This window comes from Cygnus olor, chromosome Z (genome assembly GCF_009769625.2).
Source record: "Cygnus olor isolate bCygOlo1 chromosome Z, bCygOlo1.pri.v2, whole genome shotgun sequence".
In the NCBI taxonomy this organism is placed as follows: Eukaryota; Metazoa; Chordata; class Aves; order Anseriformes; family Anatidae; genus Cygnus; species Cygnus olor.
Genome location: NC_049198.1, coordinates 12,821,509 through 12,835,462, shown reverse-complemented (window position 1 = coordinate 12,835,462; position 13,954 = coordinate 12,821,509). Strand labels below are relative to the sequence as shown.

Below are 13,954 nucleotides of genomic sequence, written 5' to 3'. Positions count from 1 at the left end.
TTGCTTTGTTTTTGCCAGGTGGGTTTTCTTCCCTTCTCACAGTAAATACTGAGATGATAAGATTGAAAACAAAGATCAGACTTGGTTAGGGGTTATTTTGGTGACAGATATCAGGGCATGTAAGATTTGTTTCTGCTGTACAACCATAGGCTATTATTAAAGAAAATGCTTTTACATTTAAGTGTCTTACTTTATTATATGTTTTAGATGTAAAAATATTTTTTACCTGTTTAAAGCAAGCTTCCACCAGATTTGGAGGGAACATATTTCTGTGAAAGAGAAAGAAAACAATATAAGAAGTAATAGGACTCTAGTAATACCTTAGGCAGTGGCACAGCTAACAATAGGATTGACCAACTAATTTTCAAAGGAACCCTAAGATGAATATGTATTTATGCATACAGTGAGTAGAGCTTTGCATACATCATTGGCCTGGTTAGCTTTATCAGGACAAAATGCTGTAGGGTTGGATAGACCATAGACAATTATAATCTCTGGATCCATTATCGTATAGCAGGTTTTGTTATGAAGCAGGATATTAGCTATTTACCAAATGAACAAAGCTCTGTGTGTCCGTACTGACTTTGTATTTATTAATTAAAGTTTGTATTTATTAATTCTTTCTGAATCCAGATTAATAAAGAAGTTATTAATATTTAACTATTTTCTACTTCTCAAACATTTTTTGCAGTCACATAGCACAACATGAATTTCATTAATCAATTTATTGCCTTGTGATTAAAAAAATAAATATTTCTGAATTTGGAGTATGCTTTAATAATAACACAGACATATAGTTACATATGTATGTGTATATTTGTTACATATGGGAGTCTGTTTGTTTTCCAGAATGGTGATATTTCTGAGGGAATTAGAGGCAGCCTAACTGAACAAATCTGGAGGAATCTGAGTGCAAACCTCTTCATGGGTCTTTCTGAAGTCCCCCTTCCTGGCAGCATGACTCTTGGAGGCCTTTCTCCATGTCTCTGGCTTCTCCAAATGGGTTAGTGGAACACAAAATTTTGGTGGCTTTACCTGTGGAAAAGCTCCTGAGTTCAAAACCTCAGCTTCCCTACTCCCTGGAATACATCTATGACATATTAGCTCTACAAAAGAGGTATTGCAGAGTCTCTGAGCAAGGAGAAAACAAGCTTTTATATCTGTGCCCCTCTATTTCAAGCATTTTATTTGCATGTTCCTGGAATTTATTTCCCATCCATATTATTTAACAAAGTTGAGTAGATGCACGCAAATTGGCAGCTACCATTCAAAATTAAGATGAATAACTAAATCAGGGATTCAAGTGAAGTGAGAAAACTGTCAAAAGTTGGAATAAAAGAAAGCAGAGGAATTTGGATAATAAGGATTGTGCTATGGAAAGAGGGGAAAAGACCCATGCAGAAAGCAGAACAGAAATGTTTCTTTTGTGTGTGAAAGAATCTTTCTTTGAATATTAAAAGCAGCTTCTTCCCTTGCAACAGCCTGATTTGAATATAAACCCATGTATTGTAGCATTGTAGGGGTTAGAAACAGTGATATTGCATAGCTGAAAGAAATTTGGCTAGTTTATACAGTCACTATCTACAATTATCCACTATTTTTCTCATGCAAATCTAAATATTACTGTTGTTGACATTGGTACAGAAAATGTGCAATATCATAGCCATACCTGATTAAATCAAGAAAGGCATCTGCTGCTGTCACTTGCACAATTTTGCCTTCTCTGTGCATGTTTTCTTTTGTACCTTTCCCAGGGTGGATGATGACCACAATGATTATACCAATCAGTACAGCAATGATCGTAGTACTCATGTAGTAGACTACTGCTCGGACTCCCATCTTCCCTGACGCTTTACTGTCCAGGGCAGCAATTCCTAGTAAATATAAGCACAAGCATGTTCACCTCATACAGTTGTAATGACTGTAAACTCAGCATAATGAAAATAGGTTTGTGGGAAGAATTTTAAGACCTTTACATTTAAAGACATCCGGCATAAACCATCCCTCTTTTGCAACTCATACTGCCACTGTTTTCACATCCCACCCTTAATACTTGCTACCACCCATAACACCTGCTATTTCATTTTCTATTATAAGAATTACATCTTTTTGTGCTTTGTTTACATTTGTAAAAGGCAACGACTATTGGTCTGACACAGTGTGGCACTCCCTAGATCCAGTGAGCCAATTTTTATCTTTTTATTAACATAGTTACCTTAATCTGAGAAATGTGCCTTAGAAATGTGCTTCACCTAACTGGTAATGGTAAAAAAGAAAACAGGGTACTCTCAAGAAATGTTGATAATATATACTACAATTAATGTCTATGAAGAGTTTTCTTCAATCCTTAATGGAATGACCTGAGTTTACCTCTGTCCCAAGCCATGGGAGTTTAAAATAGATTAAGTGCTGTTAGCTTGTTTCAGAAAATCCTTGCTATTTTATGAATACGCATTTAGAGTCCTTTATAAGCTTTGCAAAACTTGTGACATTTATCCTAATTCTTGGCTGTTCTTAATGTGTCTGGTCTAATGTGAATACTAGGGTGCTCAGTATGGCATCTGCTAAAGTATTTGTTCACCAGTTTGCACCAACAGGGCTGCACAGTGGTTTTCAAATGAAGGTGCAGTTCTGCCAGGGAAAGAGCTCTGAACCTCTCAGGAGTGTCTCATGAGGACTCTCAAATGGAAATCTCCTTCTCTTTCTAAACAGGTGCAGTTACTGTTTGTTTACCTAAAATGCCACTTAGCACCTTCTCCTTAAAATTTCAAGTAGTCAGTAACTTCACCGTTCTTGGTGGCTATACCATCTGTCCTACACCAGTGCTGTTTCTTTTGGAATAATGCTTTCAAAGTGCAAAATGAAGAAAGGGGTCATGAAAGGATCTCTTTGCTGTATTATCTTCTCCAATGCACTCCTATATGGCATTGTCTGATCCAAAATTTTGCTGACCACTCATATATTTATCTAGGTGAATGCTCTGAATGTAGAGGATATAATGAATGTTGCCCAGCTCCTGCTCGGAGTAACTATCTTAGAAGAGAAAACATTTAAAATAGGGCAAAAGGAGCAGGTGAACATAAATAATACGGAAATATAAAACCAGAATCATGACCTGGCAAAACTAAGTATTTTCTCAAAATGCTTGTTACTAGCTACATTGTACTTCTGTTTTCCTTTTGAATGAAGAAATACGTGCTACTGGAGTTACAGTGAAACTGCTCTAGATAGTCACTGATGTAACTGAGGTCAAGGCTGCATTCCAGGCTCTGATCAGATCTTCAAAGTACAAAACCAATCTCATGCTTCATACTTACCATTTTCATTTTTCCTAGGGCTCGCCTGTTCTCTCGGCAGAAACCATTACAGCCAGTAAGATTTGTACCCACAAAATAAATTGCAAAGAGAGACCGCTAGATTTGCACCCTGAATGGCTTGATTTATGTGTTATTGTAACAGAAGAGTGAAGTGTTAGGAACACAGTAAGAAACTGAAAATAGAAATCCAACATTTGAAGCCCTGGATCCTTCATTTCTCTACTCAGCTCTTCCATCAGTATCAGGGATGATAATGTTTATGGTAAGTTTACATTCATACATTTTGAAATTCTGTGAGAAAATTGGTAAATGCTACAAGTAATAAAAAGTTTTCTTATTTTTGTGAACAGGAAAGAAATCCTATAGCCAGTCTTGTGGGTGGATGGAGGATTGCTTTTTTCTGAGTCCTCAAAATAATGCAAATGCAAAGTAATGCAAGTATAATTAACCAGTATAGAAAAATACAGCTAATAATTGTTGCAGTCTTTCAGATCTGCTACTGAGTTGCACAGTGTTTATATCAGACAGCATTTGTTAGAAATTTTATGTTTAAAGCATCACTGTATAACAAAAAGAAATGTAATTTTAAAAGTGAAAAATCAATGCATGCATCCTAGTCCAGCCAACTTTGCTTTTATATATTTTAATTGCTGTTTTACATTTTTACTTGTTATTTCTAAAATAGAAGCAGTGGGTTGTACACTTTTTCATTTTAGCTGAGATCAGTTTTAAACTTAGTTTACATCTTAAAAATTGAAAGGTGAATTTAATCTATATAATTAAAAAAAAAAAAAAAAAAGGAAATGCATAGATTTTAAATCAATTGGTTTCCAGAATCCTGGCATTTCCAGGTAATAGATTCAGGACCAGATACTGAGCACTGCCAGTCTACGGGGTTCACAGGCATATGAGCCTACTGCTTTAACCAATTCTGATCTCTCTTTGTATTCCACACTCGACAGTAGGCTGAGCAGCCTACACTGCAAAAATCACTAGGAGTCAGTGTAAGGCATATCTTAACACTGAAGATAGCTGTGTTGAAGGATTAGAGCTTGTGATCCTATTTCTTTCTTGGACTGATTCTGGGATCAAGTAGTGAACTGTGTGTAACTGATATGTCAGGGAGCAAGAGTCATGCTCTTTTCTTTGTAAGCTGCTTTCCAGCTTGGTTTCCTATTATGTGCTCTGGCTGTGAATACATGACCCCTTGCTTTAGGTTGCTCAGTCTCATTTCTGCTCTTGCTTATCATATAAATGACTTCTCAGCTTGAAAGTAGGGAACAGCAGTTCCTCTCTTCTCAGGCTCTAACTGCTCATGGCATGTATAGCAGGAAGCATTCAAAGCAAAGTGATGGCAGGCGTACGTATGAACAAAAGCTATATGAGGGGGAAGCAAGCTCTCACCTCAGAGAGCACTTACTGGGGAGCTGCTCGGCAGCCTTCCCTCCCGCCCACAGGAGTTAATGAGAAGCCAAGGATGGACATGTGGTACCTTCTAGGGCCAAAGCTGCAAAAGCTTCCAGCACACCAACAGCAAGACTTATCTAAAAAATATTGAAAATCTGTTCTTAAAACATGAGAAAATGAAGGGGTTTGTTTTCTTTCTGTTTTAAGATGTTGACAGGGTTTCGTAGAGCTGAATGGGTCTCTGGAAGGGTCCTTAATGAAGAAGCAATAAAGTTCACTCCAAAGCTTTCATGTGTCACAAACCATTGTATCCTCAGTGTCTTTTCACAGCCAGCCAGCAAAACTCCCGTCGTCCCACAGGAGATGTATGTGCCCCTTTCATCCCACTCACTGCTCTCTCCTCCCCGTGGCTGCTGGTTCCTGCCTCTCTGCCTCTCACTGCCTCCTCTCCTCCTCCTCCCTCCCCTTCCGCAAGGGGCCTGGGAAACTTTGCTGGTCCACCGGTCCCCATGCACAGGGATGCCCTGGAGTTGTCAAGGCAACCCCCAGCAAAGCGCCTGTAATTCCTCCTAGCGTGTGCTCGCAAACAACGTGAATGGGAATGATTTTTTAAGTGTTGATGGGGAGGGAGGGAAGGAAGGGAAGAAAGAAGGGGGAGGCATAAGTCTGTGAGACTGCAAACAGACTCATACCCCTGCCTGTCCTCCCCCTTCACACACTCTTTTCCCCTCTTGAGAAATAAGTGATGAATCAGTCATGCTGTGGGTGAAATAAAGATGTAATAAGGAGTTCTCCTTTGCCAGGACAAAAAGCAAAGCTTAAGTGGTTCTTCAACAAAGGTGCTGGAGAAGAAATGAAAATATTTTGGGACATAGAAAAGGCAGCAAGCAAGTAAGCAGTGTAGTTGCAAAAGAAGGTGAAAGAGAAAGAAAGGATGGAGGGAAACGGAGAAAAAATCTAGTTAGGTGAATTTGCTAAATTTTGAATTGTTAATTTGATTGCTCTGATTGTTCACTTAATTTCATCATGGGTCTGCAAATTATCGTGAAATGATCATGCAGCAGTTCTCTTGAATAGCTACTATATTATTACTGGTTTCAAGTTAATTATATTTTTATTGTACTTATGAGTCTAAATAATACAGAATACTGAAATATCTAAATCTGGAGGTGCCTCTATTGGTATTTGCTTTCCTAGACAAAAATTCTTGTGTTTTGTATAAGAGATACGTTCAAAATATTTTTAAATTTTGGTTACTTTAAAATTAATTTTGATGCACAATGAAGAAGATTTAAAATACATAAAATGATGAATCAGTTCTGAATGTGCGTGTAGAACAAACTGTGCAGTATGGTCCTCATAAATATTCACTGATGCAAATAAAAAAGGGAGGTTTTCTGAGATCATTATTTTTTTTTTTCCTTATTCAATATCTTAGAACTGTACTGATGGTACTTTCTTGCTAATGTAGATTTTTGTATTAATTTCCTGAGACTGATGTTTCAGAATCAGTTTTTAAGAATAAAACATTATGAACAGAACATCTTTTTACTGCTAATTATTTTCCTGTTTATTATTTGGAGTCTCTTCGTTAGGAAATTGCATTTGCTTGTTAAAGACTCTTATGGTGGAATAGCAATAATGGCAACTGTTGATTCAGGAGTGTTGCCCTAATTTTGTTTCTTTTAGGTTGTCGTTCACTCTCCTAATGAAGCAGTCTTAAATGAGCTACTCCCGACCCCCTACATCTACTAACCACTGTGTGATGAGTAAACGCTCAGTATGAGATTGTAAGAGCAATCTCTTCTGTGTATGTTGACAAGGATTTCTGGAAATGAATAACACTAAGGTCATGGTAAAATATCCTGACAGAAAAATTCTAAGCAAAAGCATTATTTAGGAAAAGACAGTGGCAGTACTGCCTGACTTTAATTAACATGATTAATTAAGCTCTAAAGCTTTATTCTAATAGCTGCTGAGCATTCCCAGAAAAGAAAAGTCAAATAATAGTTAAAGTTTTGACAATTGAGTCCTTCACAAGATCAGGGCCCATGTTAGTCCAAACTCAAGTTTATTTCTTTTAGTAGCAATAGCAGTAGAAGAATAAAATTGCAAAGAAAAAAGCTAAATAATATTTTCAAAAACTTTATGTATTAGTGAAGTTAATGAATATTAAATTAATACAGCTAATGATTTCCTGAAACCGCATAAAGTACAAGTCTAAAATATAGTTCTGCATGCATTTTTGCATGAACCAATAGGACAAGCTGTCCCCAAATCTCAATTTAATTTATTCTTATATGAATATAGAAATTTAAATAATGAAATTCTATGCTTTAATAATTTTTCCTGGTCTATTAAGAACATTTGACAAATCTCACAGGAAAAGTAGTACTTATGTTTGATCCAAAGTTACATGACTGTGATTAAGCCAAACTGACTAATGAAACCCATGGCTGGGATGTAGTAATGCAATATAATGAGCCAATTAAGTATCTAGAGAGGCACTTGAAGTCATGCCCCACAGCTTTGTAGTCCAACTCCACCAGAAAACTATTCACTTTGTTTCTTGTAGGGTTAGTTTTTTCTGTCAGTCTTCTGAATCACCTCAGGATGGTGTAATATTAACATCAAAATTTTTACAAGGGAAGCAGAAGGAGAGCATGTCTGGGAGTAGACAGCTAGTCCTTTTGGCAGCTCTTTGCCATTACTTCAGGTTGTCTGTAGTGTTAGACCACATCCTTTGCTATTTGGTGGCAGTGCTTCTAAAGCAAGTTCTGTGTTTCTCACTTTGCACTGTTTATCTTTAAGCTGTCTCTGTTCTCACCACACAGTTGAGCAAACAACATGCACCAGCTGGATGACAAGGAGAGAACAAAAGGTGTGTAAAAGAGCACCTGGGCTCTGGAGAGCTCTGGAGGGCCATGGCTTCTCAAGCCAGCACTGCCTTCCAAAAAATCTGCATAAAGATAATCCCAAGAGTCCACATAAGCGCATAAAGTGCTGTGCCTTTCTCTGTGGATTCTTCACCACTAAAGCAAGCAGAAAGGTTGCATATGATGAGAAAACAAAACAAAACAAAACAAAACAAAACAAAACAAAACAACAACTTCTAGAGGATTCCCACCCCATCATATGGATATATTTCTGGTATTCATAAAGCTATTGGTTTGAGTTACATCTGAATGTGGACGCTGGATACTTCTCAGTGATAACTGATGCTGAATTACTCTTAAAAATCCTGAAAGGTTTTGCACATACAATAACACAGTGATGCAGACTGAACATCATATTCCCATTGGTCCAATACTTATTGACGGATAGAGTGTACAAAATATGCTAGCAAATAGGTGTAATTTGTGCTTGGGGCAAATGTATTTCCTCCATCCCTTTCTAACTCTCACTAAGGAAAAATAGCAAATAACTGACCATGTTCCTTTGGTCTTCATCCTCCTGTCTGCAACTATGCTCTTCCAGCTGCAGTTTCATCATTAGAAAGGGTATGTATGTTAAAACACAGTAAGATACTGTCAGGACATTACTGATGAGTGTCAATGGTAGAGACCCAAACAATCTCTATCGGCTTTACAGTGATTTTTACCTTTCAGTTAATCATGGATAATGAAAGATTATTTTGTCATTCATCACCAATATTGCTTTTTCAGTGGAATAAATTCATTTTAATGGTATGAACCTCTTCTTGGTTTCAGTGCGTCAACAAAAGTTGTTGTCTTATTTTTAAAAAAATAAAGCAATTTATGTTGGAAAGTGTTTCCTGGGCCATCAAGTATACTACTCTGATACAACAGGCAAATATATTATACAGTCTTGTTTATAAATTTCTCAAGCTTGAGGTTCAAATCAGTTGCTCATTTTACCTTAGCTGTTCTTGTGGTAGTTTATTCCACAGCCTTGCTCTCTTCTTACTTAGCTTGTTTCCACAGTACTTTTCACAGTTGCACAAACAACTTCACTTTCTTCCTTTAAAATTATTCTCTGTCTCAGGACTGTGTCAGTCACTGAAGGCAGGGAAGAATTCAGTAATCTTCCCCAGACGGTGGTTGTTGTTGCTAAATCATTTTAGACACCAAAGTATTACAGCCCCCAGTAAAAGGAGATATGTAAATAGCACTTAGATGCTGCATTTATTGAGTGTCAGTGATATTTCTGTTACTGAAGGGTTATGCTGTACTATTCTGAAGACCGTAGTTGATTTACTCGCAGGGGCTGCAAGATGCCAGAGTGTGTTTGGAGAAGTGCATTTCCTGAAACTCACATCTGCCTGAGAAGAAGCCTGCTGTGGGTCTGTTTAGATACCCATTTAACTCTTCACATTATTCCATCTTTTGCTCACTGTATTGGAATGTGCCAAACAATATGCTTTTTGAAGGGAAACTAGGGAGTAATTTATCTTCTTTATGTGTGCTAAGCAGAGCAGGAGGTAGAGGCAAGCAGGGATTCACAGCAAGCCATGGAGCAGTGATTAGTAACAGCTGACAGTCTCAAACCAAGACTCTCTTTCTTTGGTTACCTCATTGTAATAACAGAGTACAAAGGACTGACTGTCTTCAAGCCAAGAACCAGAGACCCAGGAACACAGAAAATAGCAGCTCACTTTTTTTTGTTTTGTTTTGTTTTGTTTTTTGGTAACAAAACACTGCTGCTACCTGTACAGTGCAATTCTAAAAAGACATCATTTTATATCCAGACATTTGGGCTAAAATTTCCAGTAAATAAGATTCTTGCTGGGCATAAAGCTACTCATTTTCTTTATCAGGAGTGAAACAATGAGCACAGAACATTTGCTTAAGAAAAACATAATGTAACATGGTAAGTTATATCAGTTTGATCAGAAAAAAAGTTCATTGTATTAGCTGATAAACCAAAGCATGTTAAGACAGCTTGAATCCTACAGGACATGTTGTTACAAGACTGAAATAAATATGCTAGTAGTTAAAGCAGACTTCTACTCTATTCCTCAAGGATAAAAATACCACTTTTCACTTATTCTGAACATATTGCCAAAAATGTCTACTTTAAACACAAAACACACTGCATCCTGGCAAGATACGATTGATAAAGATACTCTTCCCTTCTGAATGCTGTTAAGCATGTTATATAGTACTCCATAAACTTCATAAAAAAGTACCTTAAAATACACGTGGAAGCTTTTAATCTGCTAAAAGGCAGGTCTGCGTTTTGGCAGACAGTGCCTGGAGCCCTTCAAAGACATGTTTTTGTATGTGCAGTACTTATTAAATAACATTCCACAAATGTACAGGGCTTCTGTTATCTGACTGGCTCTATATCACGTGATGAAGCTGTAAACTATTTACTATGCTAACGCACTCCTGATCTAACTTAGCCGCTACTGAAAAACATCGTATGACATACTTTGGAATCCAGATGTGAGATTAAAGGTATCCCTAAAGGAACAGTAACTAGTAATGCAGTCTAATGTAAAAATGCATTTGCTTTTACATCTTTAGTATGTAATATATGTCTGAAGAGGCACTTCTATTGAACTGCTATAAAAATGAAATGAACACAATCGTAGTCAGTGAAGTGCAAGATTTAAAAACTGGAAAATTAAGGTTGCTTGACTTAAAAAAATAGAAGTATAAAGGTAGAGATAGATAAATCTTTGTTTGCAAACTGACATAGGATTTGAGGTACAAAATCTGTACCAAATACTTGTACCAATCTGTGATTTGTCACAGCTCTAAGAAGGAGGCGTCACCTTCTCACTCAAAAGGTGATCCAGCATTGATGGCCAGCCAATTTTTGGCTGTTCAATAAACTTCTAATAATACAGTGATGGTATTTCTTATTTGGATGATTGCACACTAGAATCTGAAACTGATTAAGTTCATGCAGCAGCCATCATTTGGAAAGAAGTTTTGCTCACTTGGATGTGACTCAGCTAAGATTTGAACCAATAGTGATGTGCTTCTAGTCTGTACAGTAACAACCTGTCCATCAGGTTTCTGCTCATATTTTAATTTTAGCGAAACTTTAAAAACATTGAGACATCATATTTCTTTACTCTGCAATACTAAGGCATTTTGGGAAAGAACTGCATGACATTGCCTTTAGATATGTTAGCAACACGTGATTTTTTTTGGAATAACCTGAAGTTACAGTAGTAACTGCCCACTCACAAAATAATCTGGTGTATTTTGTTGTTGTTGCAGTAGCTACAATTTATCTTTGGTTTGTTAATAATCAAAGCTCAACTGTCTTTAAGAAATCTTTCCAGTGACAAAGTTCTTCTGTGTCCAACCCCAAAGTGATAAATTTTCAATTTGCTTTCAAGCTAGCAGTTTAATCATCTGGTGTGGTTTTATCTATTGATCTTGCACAGAATTTGTCTGAGCAGCTCATGGAGCTGTTGCTTACTGCTTTGTCTGTGATACAAACACTATGCTGGTGTTTACATGTTCTTGTAATCCTTTCAGTTTATTATATTATTTCCCATTTTTCAGGCATTTTTTCAGTGTGTACTTTTTTGCAACACTGTGTATACTTTTATAAGTTGTTCTTGACTGATTTTTACTTAGCTCCCTGACTTTTCTCTTCTCACATCTCAGGTATAATTTTAATTTCCGCCAAGTTGTAGTGTTATCTGCATTCACTTGAAGCACCATAAATCAACTCGAATGGAGCGCCACACTGCTGTTGCTGGTCTGTTTCCCAAACTGATTTTAAAATATCTGTTATCTGTCTATGACAATTAAGTCAGAATAACATTAACTTGGATTTGATAAGAAAAATTCTGCATATTTTTTGCATACCATCAAGACCTGAATCTTCTTTTAATAATGAATTGAGAAATAATCTGAGACTTCCTTTATCAAGTATACAACACCTGTTTGAAGCATATGGGATTCAATGCAGACACCATGGCAAAGAAAATTTTAAAGGCACTTTCAATTTTATGAACTGGCAGCTTTTTAAAACACTACTTATAATCTGCCTGCTAATATTTTAATTATAAATAAGAACATCCTAATTTATGAGATCACTAGCATATTTCTATTTATTTATTTATTTTTACAGACCATAGGGGGAAATAATGTTTTAATTACACCCTATCTCTGCCCCAAGAGTTTAAAAGGTAACAAACATGAATTTTATCAAGAACTTTTTTTTTTTTTTTTTTTTTGGTGTGTGTGTGTGTGATTTTAAGGCCATAGAATCATAGAATAGAATGGCTCTTGTTGGAAGGGACCTTAAAGATCATCGAACTCCAACCCACAAGGTTCACTGGTGATATGCCATATGAATACTACTCAGGAGTCATTGCTTTCACTGCAACTAGTCAATTACACTTTGAATTGCCATTACAGTTTGGATTTATTTTTTTTCATAGTTGGGTAATGATGTTAAGGCTGTTCTGAGAACTCGTTATGGAAGTGTGGAACTGGAGTTTCATGTGAATGGGCTTTTGTTTTCCTTCTCTTCTCTCCTTTGTTTCTGTGACCTCTTGAACTCTGGGTCACTGATTCAGTTACAGCCTTGAAACATCAAAGTCGTACATTTTTTGCTTTGTCTTTCCTCACCTTACAGACTTGTAGGAGGCAATGGGAAGAAGTTAAGTCTTCCTTTGGAATGCCTGACAGTAGCAATCAGTACTTTTTAATAATATTATTCAACTCTTTTCTGAGATATTATGGTGCTAAGTAGGGCTGAAAAAAAAATGTTTTGGCTTCCATGATTCAAGTGATATACAGAGCCATCTAGGCATCATCTGCTTACAAGCAGGACTTAGCATGTGAATTTCTATGAGAGGTATGAGGTATCAAAGAAAATATCAAATGCTTTAAAACTGAACAGATGAAAGAGAAGGGTTTTTTTAGGTTTTGTTTTGTTTTTTAGGTTACTGTTATTTTTGGACTGTGATGTTAGCAGAACAGAGAAGAAGCTTATTTACTTTTTAATGATCTATTAAACATTGAACATCAAACATCTTGAATTTAAAAGCTTTATTTTCTCTGTGGTTGCAGGTCCTTTGCACAGCTTCATTAGCCGTGAGATAGACATTAGCAGGCTTAGTAAGCTAATGTTCTCTAGCTTTGTTTTCAGGGTCTGGGGAGTTAAGTTGTACTGCAATTGTAAATACTAGACAAGGCTGATTTTCAGTGCAAGAATGTATTCATTAATGAAACAGGCATTCATTTGGTGGACTCTCGACCAAAACATATTTTTTCACTAGCTCTTAAGAGGAACTATATTCACTGGAGAATCTCCGATTTTATCAAATATTCAAATCTAAGTTAGAAGTGGGTGGTGAAATGTTAGAATAAAGTAAGTATTTAGCTTTGCATACAAGTAGACAGAGCTGTTTATGGAGGGAGGAAACAGTATCAGCATGTGAAAAAATGTGAATTCTCTTTAAGTATGTTACCATCAAAAACCTGCTCCTGAAAACATGCTTAAGTAAGGCAACTTCATGTGGCCCTTCAAACTCTTCCATGAAGTAGTGATAAAGAATATTGCTTAAAGAATAATACTAGAATTGACAGTTCTAACTACTCAAGAATTACGTGTCAAGCTCTCTAAATATTGGAATAACTTAAAAATCAACATTTTGTAGAACAAGTACTTGTTGTTGTCTGACTAAAGGGTTTTCAGGGTATAGTCTACTTCTGAGTTTTTATTCACATCCAAGGAATAAAAATATGCTTAGATATTTGACATTCAGAGAGGATGAGTCTTTAAGAATATCATTAAGATCTGAACGCTTCTGATGGCAGGAGAGTAGATCACTCTAATGTTTTCTTTATTCCCATATTTCATATTAGGTATTAGAACTGAATTGTTATTCAATTGTGTAAAACTGTAAAGAATGTGATCTTTTAACTTCCCATATGGTATTGCCCCATAAATAATGAGACAATTTTTTTTCTGCACAAGTCTTTCTGTATCGTAATTTACTTCTCTTTGTCGACCATCATTGGTATAACTCCTGCAGAGAAAAAGGTCCCTTCAAGAAAAAAACTGTAGAGGTACATGGGACAATTGTATCAGATGAGTTGAGGAGACAAAAGTTAAGAGCTAACCATTCCAGCTGTTTTTCTTGATGTTTTGCAAGATGTGTTCATAACAGCAGGAACTGACTTTGTGACACACTAAACTGCCCTGTTCTGCTAACTGTGCAAACCTCTGAGGAATCTGTGTTTGCACAGATTGCACATGTCCCTCTTTCAGATGGCAGTGCCATGCTTTGC

The 13,954-nt window shown here is 36.5% G+C and overlaps 1 protein-coding gene across 1 annotated transcript in view; it reads right to left on the bottom strand.

Moving 5' to 3' along the window:
* Positions 1-13,954, bottom strand: part of SLC1A3 (solute carrier family 1 member 3) — a 61,552-nt gene that overhangs the window by 16,360 nt on the left and 31,238 nt on the right. The window contains exons 4-5 of the mRNA XM_040542230.1: positions 1,670-1,874; positions 227-269 (exon numbers count right to left, since the gene is read on the bottom strand). Coding sequence (XP_040398164.1) covers positions 227-269; positions 1,670-1,874 — 248 coding nt within the window. The remainder of the gene's footprint in view (positions 1-226; positions 270-1,669; positions 1,875-13,954) is intronic.